At 37.7% G+C, this 17,513-nt stretch overlaps 2 protein-coding genes across 2 annotated transcripts; both read right to left on the minus strand.

Annotated features, from left to right (window-relative positions):
- Positions 1-1,909: 1,909 nt before the first annotated feature.
- LOC103705795 (peroxidase 15) lies at positions 1,910-4,280 on the minus strand. Its single transcript, XM_008789652.5, has 4 exons — positions 3,992-4,280; positions 3,412-3,603; positions 2,618-2,780; positions 1,910-2,517 (listed from the first exon to the last, which is right to left on the minus strand). Exons 1-4 carry the CDS (start codon positions 4,226-4,228, stop codon positions 2,099-2,101), a joined length of 1,011 nt encoding a protein of 336 aa, XP_008787874.1. The 5' UTR covers positions 4,229-4,280; the 3' UTR covers positions 1,910-2,098.
- Positions 4,281-11,298: 7,018 nt separating this feature from the next.
- LOC103705798 (peroxidase N) lies at positions 11,299-14,200 on the minus strand. The gene is made up of 4 exons (XM_008789656.6): positions 13,890-14,200; positions 12,907-13,089; positions 12,548-12,713; positions 11,299-11,871 (listed from the first exon to the last, which is right to left on the minus strand). Exons 1-4 carry the CDS (start codon positions 14,109-14,111, stop codon positions 11,456-11,458), a joined length of 987 nt encoding a protein of 328 aa, XP_008787878.2. The 5' UTR covers positions 14,112-14,200; the 3' UTR covers positions 11,299-11,455.
- Positions 14,201-17,513: the final 3,313 nt, after the last annotated feature.

Raw genomic sequence — 17,513 nt, forward strand, 5'->3', positions numbered from 1 at the left:
GGCCATAGGAACGACATCTGATACCCTATTAACAAAGATTTGTCGTTTTGGTACTAGACCTCGTATCGGTGCTGCACTAGTACAGTATCGATACGGTACCATATGCAACTTTTTTTGGTATACCGAACGTCGGTACGCCATCCGTATCGGATACCGGTACTGAACTAATACGGTATGTCTTGTATAGTCCATTCGGGTTGGTACGACATACTATGCCATTGACTTCGTCACTTGGTGGCTCTAAGTTTTGACTATGTTCCCCACTCTTGTCATTCCCTCTATTGTTATGGCGTGGACTTCATTGTTGGCTCTTGGGCGTATTACTGTTCAGGCCCAACTTCGTTGGGTACCTAAATAAGAAAAATAAGTTTGATGCTTTGTTGTTAGGTTGGGAAATGGGAGTAGAATGGAATAATTGCAAATGTTCTTTGGTCGGACAGGCAGGAAAAGAATAAATAAGTACTAACATTCTCAAAAATTGAGAAGTATAAAATCTCCTTGCCGACCAAATAAACTTATTCAGCCCTCCCCTGCTAAATATTTTCATTCGAATCAAAATGCACATGTACTCCTTGTTGGAATAATTTTTTGGTGTTTATTTAAATAAATCTTTTATTAAATACTGCTTAATCGGGATTTTTTCAGTGGTTGGGAGGACGAGGAACTCTAATATTGCAAATGGATATGAAAGGAAATAACTTTTCTTATACTGCATGTTACATAAAACAACATCTTTTGTTGTTTTTCTTGAGAATAATTCAATCCCGAAACGTACGCAACATTTCGCCACATGATATCTACTGTGTTTTACTCTCGCTTGACAATAAATAATAATTCTTACACCCCCTCTCCTTCTCCCACCTCGATTCGTGAACTTTTTGACTCCCATGACCTTCTTCGAGCCACTCCTTAGCTCCCTACAACTGCGTCTTGGTGGACTAATGTCCTCGATTTCGAGATGATCTCTTGATCGGATTGGAATAGCCCACCATCGTTTTGAAGGTTAGTGAAGTAACCATTGTCAAAGATGTCTGTGGTGATCGGGTCGAGATCGCTGCGAGCACCCACATCGGCTTTCTAAGGCCAGTTCTGCTGGAGTGCGGCTAGTGTAGGCTTATCATAGTCCCACATTAACTAATAAAAGAGAAGTATATTAGCCTGAGCCGATCTTTTTTTTTTAACAACTTAATTTTTTGAGCAGTAGATTTATGGTAAGTAGTATCAAAATTAAACTCATTGTACATCACAATCTTTATTAGCTATATGGGCTTCCCAATAAAAAATAGTAGAGTCCGAGAGGACCCAATGAGATCAAGTAGGACTTGAGTGGGCTCCTCTTCTTTTACGAGCCTCTATTGGATGGAAGAGATTGCCATAACTCTACATTAACAAATAGAAGGGTGTGCTATAAGGATTTATTAGTCTAGCCGGTCCTCCTTTCAATAATTGAAGCTTTTGGGCTGTAACTTTATGATACTGTGCCCTTAAAAGCTAGTAGGGCCTGCTGGTATTTGATTACGAAGTGTCGGTGAGCTCTTGCAAGCTGTGAGCACCCACAAAGAACCTTTAAGAATTCGTAAACAACTCTTTTGAATGTTCATTTGCTTTTCTTTTTTCTTTTTACAAAATACATTTCCTTCTAAACCTCAGAATCGCATTTGCACGTATCTACATCATTGAGAAACTGGAAATATATATTAATATAGACACCTTTCACATTCCAATGATTAAACAGTATTATTGGCCCCGATGGATATAACAACGGGGTTTCAAATTTCTTTGGAGCTTCAAACATAGACTTCTAGATTTTGATTGATACATACAACAAATGCTGTGAAGGAAGATTTGTATGCGAAAAATATTTTTCATACACAGCTAAATTAAGTTTCTGAGCAGAGAAAGAGAGAGATTGATTTCCACAATATGCAAGCATTTTACTTGTTTCACTTGATATAACTTGAGCACTTGGCTCACATAACAGAACAACTTCTTACTACAACTTCCGTTGGACTTTATTCATATTCTAACTAACACTGCTCACAGCTCTCCTTTGTTTCAGAACCATCCTCCTCCTCCTCCAACTCCAACTCAAGAACCCTCAACTCCCATTGACCTTCCTGCAGTTGCTCCTTATCTGCCCACTGCTCCCAGTAAGTGGACTAATGTTCCCCATGTTTATCATCGACTGCACAAAGTTCTGGAAGAAGGTGCTCTGGCTGCTCGCAAAGCTGTTGACGATCGAAGCGGTGGAAGCTCCGCTTGTTGAGAGGAGTTCTTGATCCGATTGCAGAAGCCCACGGTTGTTCTGAAGGTTGGTGAAGTAGTTGCTGTCGAAGGTGTTTGGGGTGCTGGGGTCGAGATTGTTGAGTGTGGTTCCATCCCCTCCCTGAGGGCAGTTCTGCTGCAGTGTGGTCAGGTAAGAAGAGTTCAAGCTCGGGTCCGGATTGCCGGTGCCGCTGAAGTTATAGAGCCGGTTGCTGAAGAATCTGCATTGTGCTCTCCCAAAGGTGTGGGCTCCTGTCATTAATTAACATTCACAAGGAGTTCTAGTTAGAATTATGAACATAGTAGTTAATTAGCATTTTGTTGATCTCTTTATAATCATGCTGTTTTTCACCTGATAAGGCGACGAGATCGGTGTCGCCGAGGCCGACGGCAGAGAATTTGGATTGGAGGGTAGTTAAGCTATCAAAGGGGCTTGGGAGGTTGTTGGCGCCGGTTATGTTCGCAGTGGTTCCATCCCTTCTTCCGAGTAACGCAGACCATGAGGGACCTCCTGCCTGTGAACAATGGTTAGCGTAGAACTAGTAGGGTGTAATTTTTCTTTTACTTGTGATATTTTGGCCTATTTCAGAGGCTGATCTGAGTTGGCTTCAAAGCTCAGGAGTCAGGTCATGAGGTAGTTCAAGAATCTTTAAGACTTGCTTTGATGTAACATTATCAAAATTTTAAGACTTGCCTGTTCATTCCTGCATTAATTCTGTTGAGTAAACTGAGTCAACTTGGTCTATTTTGATTTTAGTTGTTTAATAAGCTGAACTCATGCCTCTGTTTTGAGTAAGTGGTTGTAACTTCGAAAATATCTTTATATATTCTATTGGAGAAAACTAATAAAATGCTCCAAAGATTCAAAGTGGGCTGACCTAGTAAATACCATATTTAGTCTCTCCTTATCATCAGATGGAAGCCGTCATTTTTCAGTGGACATTACTAAGCTGTTTTCTTTTCTCCTCTTTCGAAGAAAAACTAGGTGTCAAGGCCTTTTTTTTTTGTCTACAGCAAAAGCCAGGAAAAGAGAACGGCCGCCAATAATCTCCGGTCTTATTGCTCTCATTTAGAAGGGTCTAAACCTTAAAAGAAGTGACACAAGAAGGAAGAATCAAATGGAAAAGACAACTGAAAATGGCTTACTAAGTTAACTGAAGCTTCGGCAGCAAGGGCAAGGATATCAGCGCATGAAACTACTCCTGGGCAAGCATTCTCTACTGCAGTCTTGATGTTGTCAACCACATCAAAACCCCGAGCTGAGTTGTTGTTCGGAACTGCACCCTTCTCACTCACTATCGTAGAGCTGCTGTCAAGCAAAACAGACCCATCGCATCCCTGGCAGAAACACAATTCGTTTAGCTGAAAATAGAATCAAGCCACACGTAGCCTCTCTTTTTATTGTTACACATAACATATGTAGGATATATAGTTTTTGAATTCTATAGTTTCTTTTGAAGAACTCTGGATCGTTATAAGTCGCATCAGTTTGTGCATCAGATGGTGTCCACACGTACAAGCTAGCTTGCAGTGTCAAAGAAATGAAGGGTGAATCAAGAGAGCTCCAAATATATATATATATATATATATATATATATATATATATATATATATATATATATATATATATATATATATATATATATATATATATATTCTTATTAGAAGAAAAACTATAATAGATCTTTTAAGGGGAGAAGATATGGAGGGAAACGTTGAAGGTTACATCGACAAAACAATCATGGAAGAAGAGTCGAGTGAGGCTTGCGGTGATCCGAACATCAGAGCTTTGGGCTTGCTGAATTACGCTACGCACAATGGCTGACACATTGGAGCATGTGGAATTGTAGAAGGAGGAGCTCAGTTGAGCTCGGGATCCTGGGGAAAGCAAAGCCAAGCAGATGGCTAAGGCAACTAGAAGAGAAGAAGAAGACATCCTTCTCTCTGCAATGGATGAGAGCATAACAGCTTGTAGCTAGGAGTATTGGATTTGTGTGGTTCAAGATGGCTTCCAATTGCACATATATATAGTGTAGGGGAACAAGCCTGGCAAGTTAAGGCCTGAGCTTGCTTGCTGAAGAGCAATACATGCACCAGGGCAGTATAGTAATCTCATTCGAAAATGTTAGGCTTCCAGCTCACCTATTGCTCCGTTTTGGGGCACACTGCTTCTTGAGAAGGATTGACAATTCAAAGTAGGAATGAGAGGTGTACGAGAGGGAATGACATTTTTTGATCGCCAACTTTCGTTGCCGGACAAATGCATAGAAAATTTTATGCCGAAGCTATCTTCGCTATCTTGGTTCCCGAATCCATTCTGTCGATAAATGTGGTCCAACTTAATATTACTTGGACCCAATACAGTGTGTGATAAGTATTTTCCACTAGCCATGTTTTTGGGACTTGTTTCCCAGCCCAAGCGTTTGATGTAAACAATTTTAATTAATAGTGGCTAGCTGGTCGTGCCAAATATAGCATCGTAAGTTGTGCCCGTTACAAAAACTATTCAAGAAGTCTACAAGATTCGCAATTGGGATGCTACATGCATGGCATTTGTGACCAGAAAATTTTATCTTCCGTACAAATGGATCTAAGAGTTGAATGTATTCTAGATTTATATGGAAGTATAATCGATTTTGAATTATATATATAATTAATACCTTAATGTTTAAGAATTGCTGTAAAATAAATTTAGTCATGCCGGTTTCTAGCTTGATCCAAATCTTAGCTTAACTTATTTCAAACTACATTGGTACTTAAGAACTCGACCTAAATCAAATCGACTGCTTCAATGTTGATCTTGCATATTTGGGTTGCTTGTAGATCTAAAACTTGGAACAATATTTTGTCGAGTCAAACTGGATTACTTTGGGTCTAATTAGGTTCGATCCATTTCCTCCAAAATCAATGTTAGGACAACTTAATCGGAGTATGGATCTTAGGTTGAGAGCTACATATATAGTGCAACATTTTCATCAATCTCAGAATTCAATTACGGTTGTATGATTTTATTACTCGTAATTCTCTATTGCAGCAAAGTCAGATGCGTTATGATTTGGCTCCCTAGCCAATGGAAATATGTGATTCCCAGAGGGAGCGGGGGTGATCCCATGCACCCACGCGTTTTTATTCACGTCGTCGCGGCGAGGCCCACGGGCTGGCGCATGAGACCGCTGGCTTTTCAAAAGATCCCATCATTTACGGAGCTATTTGAGGGCCCGTAATTTTCCATGAACACGATAAAGCGAACAAACTGCCAGGTTAAAACTAACAGTCATTAAGTACCTAACGGTCATTGCAGGCCTTTGACGTACAGTCGTTATCATATATTAAGACTGGTATTAATTTCTTCCAACCAACTTAAGCTATTAGAGTCAACTGTGTAATTAATTAATATGATGATTATATATATATATATATATTAAATTTAAAAAGAATTATTGGTATATACATGACTATGCAGGGTGTCAAACTTTTTTTGCGACATGAGATTCTGAAATTCAGAAAAAAAAATATAAATAAATCTATTTCATTCTATAAATTTAAGTTTTTGAAACAAGTATTGATTTTAACATGGTATCAGAACTTATAGGACATCTAAAGTATATACGGTTAACTTTTCTGGTATATTTAATCGAAGTTTAGTGTTTCGTCCAAAAAAAAAAAAGTTCTGGATGTGTAGATTAGCGAAGTGTAGAGTCTGATGGTTGTGTAGGATTGCAGTGTCTGTGCTTCTTCTCACCCCCTTGTCTTGTTAAATCTTTAGGATGTCTTAAGTGCTGTGTTGCTCTGATCCTGAATGAGTTGGTTACTAGTAATGGTCCTTGCTTTCCCTGGGTTTGCATTGTGATTATGGAGGCCTCATTTTGTTACTAGTTCATCCCTTCACCTGGATATAGTGGCTCTTTCAATCCCAAGGCTGCCTTCCTATTGCATGGAACTTGCTACAATGTCCTTTGGGTGGTTGTTGGCTATTCTTATTCAACATGATTATTGTAATGTGGAACACGAGAGAACCAGGAGAATAAGAAGAACATAAATAATTGTTGGAATCAGCTATTCATGTCTGTAGTGTTGTACCACCCTCCCTATTTTACCTCCCACCTCTCTATACATGTAACTCTTTTGTAACCTTCTAATAAAATTATAGGGAAGTTTCTCACTTCCACCATACCGTCAAAAAGAAAATCTAGTTTGTGTTTTGTATCATCTGATAGAGTTTTCAGAAAAATTCAAGAGTCAATTAATTATATATAAGATAAGAATTTCTCATGACAAACTGTACTACTTTAGGTTCTATTTGGATGCCTGAGCATATAAAGAGAGAAATTCTGAAGAAGAAACAATGATCTAACCAGCTACATGGTGATGGGTTTTATTATCTCTAAATTACAGCGATAAGGTAAATCACCTTTTCCAACCAAATGGATCATCTTGACAGTATAAGAAGTTATTATTAGATGCCATGCTCGGGCATCCAAACGGGTTCTTCAATCAGTAGTTTGGCCTTGAATAACGAGTGCTACTTTATTCCAGCAACATCGATCCGAGTTTCTCTCTCCATTTTTTTTATATACAAATCGATCCAGATTTCTAACATTTTTTTTTTTGCCCTATAAATACATTAATAAAGCATAGAGCTTCATTTGAGCTTCTCAATGGCAAGATGCATGCATCTTGATGAACTTGGTGGCATATATGGCTATTTATCTTTTTAAAAAAAGCCAAACTCAGAAATTCTCTTGGGAGCAGTCTACTATTTCTTGGTGGTGGTATTGTTACTACATTTGTCAAAAAGAATGAAATTGGAGGCTAATGTAGATTCTAAATAGATTTTTTTTAAAAAAAATAATGAAGAGATCCCGAGGAGGTGTGCTGAGTGCAATTATCTGAAATTTTTTATTTCCTTTTTTCAATTTTATTTAAACCAGATTTCTAAAACAAATACTAGCCCTCATGATGCTTAAATATATAATAGACAGCATGAGAACAACGTGTGGTCAGTAGAAACAACTATAGTGGCTTATTGTGATGACTATAGCAACAACATAAAATCTTCAACTTTTTTTTCTTTTTTTTTTTTTTTTGTTGCTTAAGCAAAAGGGGAAGGGGGGAGAAAGGGATAAGCCCATCCCCGCGTAGCAGCTCCCACTGGGCTCCCACCCCATCAGGAGAATATTTGATGCTGGCAGAAATGACCGTGTGTTGGACACCCCGACCTAAAATCTTCAACTTAGCTAGTTAGCTATTAAAAGAGATCTATATAGCTGTCCACCATTTTCCACCATGAACGTTGTTATTAAATAACAATACCATCCATACCAGCATTTCAACTCTACCAAGGGGATAGTCCATGGTGGACAGATACTTCATCACATATTGCCTATAAAAGTTTTATCGATCCATTTCCTAAATATTAAAGCTAAACTATATCTCTAGGGAAAAGTCATAGAAAAGAGCCAAGAAACCTTTTGTTCTCTAGCCATTGGTCCATGTTCCAGGGGTTAAAGCTCCAAAACGTCACTTTCTTCTAACAAGCTTTTAGTTGCTATCTAGGTCAAAAAAGAGGGCGTAGACGCAGTCCATGATGGGCCACAACAAGTTAAGCTTCTGCCATTCCTTGGGTATCCTAGCCGGATAAGTTTTTACGTGCCTTGGACCATTAAGGTTTGAGAATGGGGGTTGATATGCCTATGAGCTGGTTTCTTCTAAATGTTCCTTTCTTTAAACTTTTTTGACCTTCTAGAACTTGTCGAGCCATTCGTATACCAAATTGGACTTTAGATTCTGCCTATGGATAACTTTTTATTTTGATGCGTCATCACAGATCCGGATCAGGAATGATCTCATAGTCTTAGTTTATAAATAGATGTCAGTGGCTTCAGCTGTGGCGCCTTAATGCCTGTTAAACTGATTAATTATGTGCAAAGTAAGCTGACCATTTCATTATACATGGTTGCATTTCATTAGAAAGGTTTAGTTTTGCAAAACAAAGATAGATGCAGGGAACTTTGTGGCAATGCAACAAGGGCGAAACATTATTAAAAAACAAAAGGAGGATCTTTTGAGATTATGCATCATGTGCAATGTGGTACAACCAAGCTATTATATCTCAGAAAGATTCTAGTATTAATGTTATGGACCTCCATGAGTTGTTACTTGTAGTCCACAGTCAAGGTTATGCCTATTTTATCTATCAATTGGTATCTAGCACATTCTCTTGTTAGCAAATAGCTTGTGAATGACTTGGATAAAAAATGGAGCTGAGCCATTGTGAGGCAGAATAAATACTACCGGCTTTCAATTAAATAACAAACGTTTTAACTTGTAACCATGTAAGCCTATGACTAACAGAAATGCTGTAATAGGTCATCATATGTTAAAAGACGTTTCTCAGAAGAATAAACAGAAGTTGAAGGGCAGATGGTTTTGAATTTGACAGCCTTTCATCCATTGATGAGATCCTGATTTAGTGCTGGGCCTTGACCAAGTTCATGGTGTTCAAACTTATGCGATATGTTGAGTGTTTTTATCATACAACATGACGAGGACTTGAGAGTTGAGATACACAATGGCCACTATGGACCAGTCCAACCATAAAGCAACATGCACAATCATGCCTGTATATATTATTTCTTTTAACTCATGTTTCTTCGTTGTGTGTGTTGGTTTGTGGTTGCACCAGACCACTGCTTAGCTTAGCTGGTGGACCTATTCCAACTAATAATTTCTCTTTTATTTACTTTTTCGTTTGTCATACTTGGACAGATGTGGATTTGCCCCCAAGATCTATAATACATTGAGATCTGAAAATTTTGATCAAACAAATATGCATGGCGAAAGAGAATACACTGTTCCCTGTCATAAGTACACTCTATGATGAGATACTAACATAGGTATAGGCTTGTGCCAAGAATTATACCATAATCCCTTCAGACTATGGGATTTCAATGCTTGCCATGCATGCAAAGCACCATGCAACTATGCTTATAATGATCTTAAGTTTTTGGTGGCCATTGTTGGTACATAGTTATGAAATTAATTCGTGCATGTGGTGGTCCAAACGACAAAATATGCTCATTTTATTTCAAATTTAGGATGTAATACTATTCAATCAATTTGTTTCGGGACACATTTGTATTGCATTGCATCATGCAACTTCTTAAAATCCAACTACGTAGTATCAAGTTGATGATGAGTTTATTGTGCTCGGTCACACTAAACTCAATTTCTAAGATTTGTGAAATCTAAATTTAAGAATGACATTTCCGAGAAAGACTACTGAAAATTATAGGTTTTATAACAGGATAAAATTAGGGCCACACTCCTACTGTCATAGTGTCATACTAGCTACAAGCAATCCTTGGCGGCTTCCACATGGTTGTCGAAAAAGTCACTCGCAAAGTAGAGGTGTTTACACCTATTTTCCTTACAAGATTCTGCATTTGACCTCTAAAAGATTACGCCTCGTTTGATGGCCGACGTTAGCGGAGCCATTGTTTATGGGTGACCACAAGACTAAAGGTGGCAACGAGAATTGCTAAGCTTGGCTTTACGCTATCATCTTTTGTTCACTACTTCCGAAGCTATGACCCCAGTGAGCTGTTTCCGGGCCTTGGTGGCCTTGGATTATGGGATAATTTAAGGGTCTAGAAATCAAGGAATTCCTCGAGCAAATCTAACCTGTAATGAAACTTGTTCCAAAACACTGGCTTTTACTTAGTGATGTGGGGCTATAAATGGGTCATGCTTGATTTCTTGTGATCTCCTTCACGGTTTTTTTGACACTTTGACATTTCAAGTATTTAAATTAGATAAGACCTGGTCTATTGGATCATAATTGAATAACTTTCGACTCTTCTAGAAGTGTACCTATATGATCACGATAGAAATTAGGAACAGATGAACCCCCGACTCTACTGTTGTGACCACATGATCGGGATACTCCTTGCTCTTGGAAATGGAATATCTTTAATTTAAAGTTTTCAAGGTTAAAGCTTACGTTGGACTAGTGTGCCATGAACGGTTGACGTGACCTTTATTTCTAGGGGTGTGCACAGGTTGGATCGACGGTTTGGAGCTACATTAAGGTTGAACTAGTTTAAGCTGATTTTCTAAAACCAAAACCACAATTGATCCAACTATCTATAAAAATTGCTTGAAATCGACCTAAAAAATTCAATTCGGTTTGATTGATTTTATCGACTTGACAGTCTATTTTATATATAAATATAAAAAAATTAAAAATTAGATTTTATATATAGAGACGATATATAAGTCGAGTCAAGTTGGATGGGATGTGTTTGGTTTGAATATATATTTGTATATATACACATAGGTTGGTTGGGTCGAGTCATATCGATTTGAATCGGTTTTCTAAAAGCTTAAACCAAAATAGGACGGAATTTTTTCGGTTCAAAAATTTCTCAAACCAAATTAAAAAAAAAACATTTACCAAACCTAAAGACTGGTTTGGATTAGATTCGCGGTTGGCCTTTTTTTTTTTTTTTTTTTTTTTTTTTGCACACCCCTACTCATTTCTTTATTTGTTATGAATATGGGCCCAGTCTGTTAATGCAGTAGCCCACTAGCTGTTTCTTTTTAACAGAAGCCTAGTTTTTTCGAAAAATATACCAGAAGTGTATTTTATTTTAGCACAACTCATATTCGTTTTCTATTTCTTAAACTAGTATCAAACGTGCTATATACATTAGAAAAAGCCTGAGTGGCAGTGATTCTCTCATCATCTACTATTTTATTTTGCTTGAAATAAGATTCAAACTAAACTAAATACGATATATTCATCAAAGATATATAGAAGTAGTTATAGAGACACAAAAGAATATCAGAGAGAGATATAGAGTGACCACTTGGCTGAGGATTTTGCACTGGTTTAGTAGTCCCAAAATATGTGCTACACCTTTAATTTGAACATGCCTATAGTTTAGAAGATATATAGATATAGATATGTGTGTGTGTGTGTGATTTCCAGCGGCAACAACCAGTATGTTTTGAATGGCATTGAGAGAGCTCTTAAATCAGCATAGAGTGGGATTTTTTTTTATTCAATCATGCATAATTTACACAGTCTTTCTTAGCTACAGTTTCCATAAACTCTAATACAGATATTTTGATAAGCAAACCCAAAAACCACAGCTGAAAACATTCTAGGCTTGGAACCCTGCTGAGTTCAGTTAACCACCCTGCAATTCTTACGTATCTCTCCAGAAGAACCTGTGAGGGGCCTTATATTTCCCATCTTGATGATGGAAGTCACAAAATCCTTCAAGAACTGGTTCCCATTGCTGCTGTAGGTCTGTACCAAAGCCTTGGTCGCTGCCACCCCTTCATCGCTCGAGAAGAGACCCTGGTCCGATGACAGGACGCCCTTTTGGTTCAGCAAATTGATGAAGTAGTGGTTGTCGAAAACATCGGCGGAGTTGTGGTCAAGCACAGTGGTTGCATTGCCATCGCCGCCCCGGCACAAGGTCTGTAGCTCTGATGCCATGGTTGAGTCCATTGTTGGGTCCGCCGCACCGGTACCAGAAAAGTTAAATAGACGATTGGTAAATGTCGCGCAGCGGGCTCGACCGATTGTGTGGCCACCTACGTGCACCAAAAATCTGCTGATTAGATTATATAACTCGACCATGATACCGGCAATGCAAGTTGGTGATATGATTAGAAGCTAGCATAAGGCCATAGTATAAACTCTATTTTTCCAATAAAATGATTCAGCTTTCTTTCTGGAGGCAGGATTCAACTTAACATAGACATGTCCACTTATCATGTTTGAGTACTCGCATCGAAGTTGACTTTAGATATTAACCTTTTTTTTAAAGTTCGTGAGGATCGATATTATGCACTGGGTCAATATTGGATACTTTTATAAGTAACATCTTCCAGCTAGCTTTTTTAGATAAGGTTCTGGGTTGTTACAAATGATATCAGAGCAGATCCGATCCTTGGTCTATATGAATTAGAGGACATTGCAACACGAATCCATAGAGGCTGACCATGGGCCGATTGGTACTTATAATTGGATTTAAATGGATTTGAATGTTTAACTTGGCGAGGATGTTAGGGCTTAACTAAGAAAAGTATGCGAGGACCTATGCGGGTAAATTTTGAATATTTATACAGGATCAAAAAATCTAAATTACATCTTTTAACTATTCTTTTGGGTGAGGTTATGGATTGTTACAAAGTTTCTAACTTGTTTAGGCATAGTAGCTGCTATAACTTACGAGTATGGATCGTGGAGAGAGTTAATTGTGCTTACCTGATAAGGAGACTACGTCGGTGGTGTCAAGACCAACAGCATTAAATTTAGCTATGATTGTATTGATGGGATCGGTGGGAGCAGGGAGGCCACTGTTGGCTCCTGACTGGTTGGCTACTAATCCATCTCTTCTTCCCACAAGAACTTGCCATGCAGGCCCCCCACTCTACAAAGCAACCAATAATGAAACGTAAATAAGCACTGGTCAGGAGAGAAAAATATAATAGCAGTCATAGGTTGCAAAGGAAATCGTAGTTTGAACTTAAATGATTCAATACAACTGAACTATGTTCGAACAAATCAACATTAACCATTGTGGATTACTTCCACATTCTTGAAGTGATGAAGGGGTATAATACCAAGACAACTGAGTCTCTTGCTGCAATTGCGAGTATATCGGCGCATGATACAGTGCCGCTGCATGCATTCTCCACTGCAGTTTTGATGGCGTCCACAACATCAAATCCTCTCGCAGAGTTACGGTTGGGAAAAGCAAGCTTCTCGCTATTGCTTCCATCTAGTAGAACTGAACCATCACACCCCTGCATCGAACGGTATGGCATAATTTTTAGTTCTTTTAATTCCCATGGAGAGAATTGCTATACTAACATGCAGGGTTAGTTGATCAAGGAGTTAAAAAAGCACAAACAAAAGAGAGAGAATTTAAGAGATTCAAATATTTTAGCTAACATAGAGAAAGTTTAAAAAATAGTTAATAGTAATAATAATCCTTGAAATACAAAAGCTCTATATCAATAAAAAAATGTCAAGAACATCAATTGCTACTTTGTAATACATCAAATGCATATGGTAGTAGCTTGATCAAGAGCACACGTCGGGAAATTAATTAGTTAGGGTGTCGACGGTTTTATATAATGGATTCGACGGACATAAGAACATCATGGTCTTGCTTAGTTGATGCATCTCTATTCAAGTTGGCTACCCTCGATTATATCTTCCCTTTGCATGCATGGATACATCTTGCAAGCATTGGTCACTACGAGTTGGGGTTTTAACAAGGTGTTGCTAATCTGGTTGCATCTAACCTACTGCCAAGGGTTACAAAGGGAGAGCAAACAAAAGCATTTAGGTCTATGGTGCATATATACTTTCAGACAAAATTGCAAGAAAATCAACTTATTTGCCACCACTACATTTGTGCAAAAATGTAGTTGAAATCGAAATAACAATCTGTGTAAAGTTTCTCTCAGGAAAAAAAAAAACTATGTGAAGAAAAAAAAAACCTATGCATGATTGATATTAATCAGTAAATCCCAACACGTATATCTTGGAGCAGATACAATAACTTGGTAGAAATTTAATTAGCATGTCTCAAACTCACATTTACGAAGCAATCATGGAAGTGGAGTCGGAGCAAAGATGCCCCCATCCTCATCTCATTCATAAGAGCTTTTATAACCTCACGGCGGACGACGGTGAACACAGTAGGGCAGCTAGTTGCATAGAAATCAGTGGTCAATTGTGCTCTTACCTCTACACCAAGACATGAAACTATCAAAATTATGAGCAAGGAAGGATGGCTGACAAAACTGCAAGCCTTCATCTTTCTAATTACAGTGTTCGGCGAAACTTCAACTCTATCTCGATCTAAGTTGGCCTATGAAACTTGGAGAGAGCTGGCCTTCTTTTATAGATGGCTGAAGTTATAAAATTAATGGCTTGCTTATCTCCACTTCTCCTTGGGCCACTGCGTAATGGACTAATGGGCGGCTACGTGAGCGTGAGTGCGCACCAACCAAGGTGGTGGTGTGATCCTTTTGGACAACTAGAGTGTATAATATTGGCTGCAGCTCAGAAGATAGAGATGCTTGGAAGGTAAACTCTTTGTCCTTTTGCATTGATTCATGTAATGGAGCAGCATTTATACCCCCACATACTGAGCATGCTAGTGCTAGCCAAAATGGCGGTCCTCTGACTACTTCAGTGGATGTCAGTTTCGTGCACGATTCTTCATTGCAAGAATGCAATTAGGCTTCAAGCAGCTTAAGCACATTAAACTACTCTCAATGTGAGAATTGTACTTCATTCACATGAGATTGTTAATTGTTTTGCTCTCTTTCATTGTTTGCACGTAAACCATTGCAAGTATTTTAAAAGGAGAATGATAGAAGAAAAACCTGAACTCATACTGCAATGGGAGAAAGTCACGCAGACGTGCACTACCATCAAGCCTTCGCTGGTGGGACTTTTTTTTATGGCATGACATGAGAATATATAATAGCTTAATGTGGCATAACTTTTTATATTGTCAAAAAAAGGAGGAGAAAGAAAGCTCTTCTAATGTCAAAGTCTACTATATTGTGCTTTTGTTAGAAATGTAACCAGCTGCAATTTCGTTAATAGAGATGTTTTAGTAAATACTAGTTGATGCATATTGATTACAATGGGTTAGAGAGGCTCGAACTCGTTATGGAAATTGTTGGTGGAGAATGATCATAAATCAGAAGAAAAAAAAAGGAGTGAGGTACTTCCCCCGAATTAATTAAGTGTAGAAATTAGGTACAAAAGAGAAAAGAGAAGAAAAGATACAAGGAATCAAGTATTGTGTATAAGTGAAACAATATAAGACAAAATTGCTTGATGACTGTCCCTCTCTTAATTTCTCATTACAAAGATGGAGCCAATTTTGGAAGGTATGGATAATCTTTTTTAGGATTGTATTAATGGAGCATCTCTTCCTAAGAAAAATGCGAGCATTTCTTTCCAACTATATATGCCAACACAATGCGCTGACTAGTCGACCGTACCTTCTTTTTAGGTTGAGAGGTAGCTTCAAGGAGTATCAAATGTTTCTTGCCATTGAACATATGATAAAGAGGTGATAAATCGTTTTAGAGCTTGCACCACATAAAGAACATCCACAACTTTCTCTCCATCTTTCTTTTGGAGCACTTCACCAGTATGCGGTTTATTTTTGAGAGCAAACCAAAGGAAGATCTTTGTTTTCTGAAGGCCCTTGCCTTCCAAATGACTTTATAATAAGGCAAAATAATACAACCTTGGTTAATGAATTTGTAGAAGGAACTTCCACATTGGCACACTGGTTGGTCTAACAGGCTCCAATGAATCCATCATAAGTTGTAGCTCTTTTGATCCATGAAGGGTTAGTGGTCCTTGTAAAAATTGAAATCTAAAACTATAAATTAAAATGCTCTTAAATATTTTAAAAATCTACAACTATAAAATCAAATGGACATGCTTGGACCGAAGGTGTGCTAGGCACCACCCTAAGAGTAATATCCTCTATTTTGTGCAGATGATTGGCACAAACGCTTCAAGATACAATAGTTCTTGGCTCTGCCCGAATAGCCCTAAGCAGCACGAGTACATGAAGGTAGAGGCTCGATAGCTTCTTTAGTCGTCCAGAATATACTCATAAAATAGTGTAATATGTATGGAAAATAAATGAGAAAAATGGAGTGGAAAATTAGAGGAAAAAGGAAATGGGAAAAAGGCTTCTCAAAAGATGGGAGCAAGGTTGCAACACTTGGGAAGATTTGTAATCTCTTTGTAGTGCAAGAGACCTCTAGAAATTGGGCTATGTATGGATATCCCGATCCAGCAACCTTCTTCTTGAAATTAAGGCCCTAACAGCTAGTTGGAGATGTCTATCAAGGCTATTATTAGAACTAGGTGATTACGTCTAAAAAAAAAGAGATTTTTTTTGCATGAATATCCTCCTAAATATCAAATTTTGCATGAATACCATTCCAAAAGTGATATTTGCATGTATACCCTTGTAAAACACTTGTTTTACTATTTTACCTATTTTTTATCCTTATTTTTGCGTATGTAACCACACCATCTAACGTCGTTAAAAAATTAACGATTTCAAATTAAAATGACTAAAATATTCTTAATAGGTGGATGTATAAAAAGAAACATTTATAAGGCGATTACGATGGAGGGACAAAAAAGTAATTTCAAAATTCTACTTTATTTTTAATTAAAACAAATATGGTTTTTATTAACGGTTTTAGAAAAACAGTGATATTAGGGACATTTGTGCAAAAATAGTGTTTTATGAGGGTATAGAAATAAATATAAATTTGAAGAGGGTATTCACGCAAGTTTGAATTTTTAGGAGGGTATTCATACAAAAAAAAAAAAAAAAAAATATTGACTATTAATAGCTAGCCAATGAATTTTAAATATATATATATATAGAGAGAATTTCAAGTCATTGGGCTCTATGCATTAATGGTCTGGTCCAACAACCTCCCTCTCGAAATTAAGGTGCTTTAGTGGTAAGGTTTTAGCCCAAAAATAGTTGTCGTGGGCACCTTTCACATTGAACTGAGCGGTGGTATGCTTGTGCAGGTGGCATTTAGCCCAGAAACCTGCATGCCCACCTAGGATCCTCTACTGGGGATGGTATTAAATCATCTAAGATGGGACTAAATAAAGATCAACAAATAATACCTAATGCTTTAATCTTTGAACTTCTCTAGTAGATGAAATATTTTGCCAACTGGCAGACACCGAGCTAAAAATATTTTAAAAATACAAAAAATTACAATATTATTTTAAAATTATTAAATAATTTAAATTTATCTAACATATACGACCTTAATTAGTGAAGAAGGTTGGAAGGAAAAAGAGAAAAAAAAAGATAGGAGAGAGATAAGATTCAAGTGCCATCAGGAGTGAAACAGAAGCAGAGCATTCTTCAGTACAGTCATGTTGCCAATTGATTTTTGTAAGAAAATTCTGTTGTTTCTTTTGTTCCAGATTGTCCATGAAACAAATATGATATGCAGGTGCAAGGCTGGGAGAAATTGTTTAATTGAGGATTGTCATAGTGTCCAGTACTATAGATCTCTGATTGAATGTATCTAGTGCACCAGAGTTTATGAAGGCTTTTAATTTTCCTCCAGAGTGGGCTGGAGAATGGACAAAGTAACAAGCTATGATCCCAAGAGACCATGCTAGAGTTGTAAAGAGG

The sequence above is a fragment of the Phoenix dactylifera genome, chromosome 15, assembly GCF_051530095.1.
Source record: "Phoenix dactylifera cultivar Ajwa chromosome 15, Ajwa_hap1_PhDact_Kaust_v1.1, whole genome shotgun sequence".
Taxonomy (NCBI): domain Eukaryota; kingdom Viridiplantae; phylum Streptophyta; class Magnoliopsida; order Arecales; family Arecaceae; genus Phoenix; species Phoenix dactylifera.

Excerpts from the sequence above, each read along its gene's own strand:
- LOC103705798 (XM_008789656.6), bottom strand. The coding sequence starts at position 14,111 with ATGAAGGCTTGCAGTTTTGTCAGCCATCCTTCCTTGCTCATAATTTTG. Across the intron at positions 13,090-13,889 it reads TCCATGATTGCTTCGTAAAT|GGGTGTGATGGTTCAGTTCT; the intron begins GTGAGTTTGAGA and ends CGTTCGATGCAG. Across the intron at positions 11,872-12,547 it reads CGACGTAGTCTCCTTATCAG|GTGGCCACACAATCGGTCGA; the intron begins GTAAGCACAATT and ends TGGTGCACGTAG.
- LOC103705795 (XM_008789652.5), bottom strand. The coding sequence starts at position 4,228 with ATGCTCTCATCCATTGCAGAGAGAAGGATGTCTTCTTCTTCTCTTCTA. Across the intron at positions 2,781-3,411 it reads CCGAAGCTTCAGTTAACTTA|GCAGGAGGTCCCTCATGGTC; the intron begins GTAAGCCATTTT and ends CATTGTTCACAG. Across the intron at positions 2,518-2,617 it reads CGATCTCGTCGCCTTATCAG|GAGCCCACACCTTTGGGAGA; the intron begins GTGAAAAACAGC and ends AATTAATGACAG.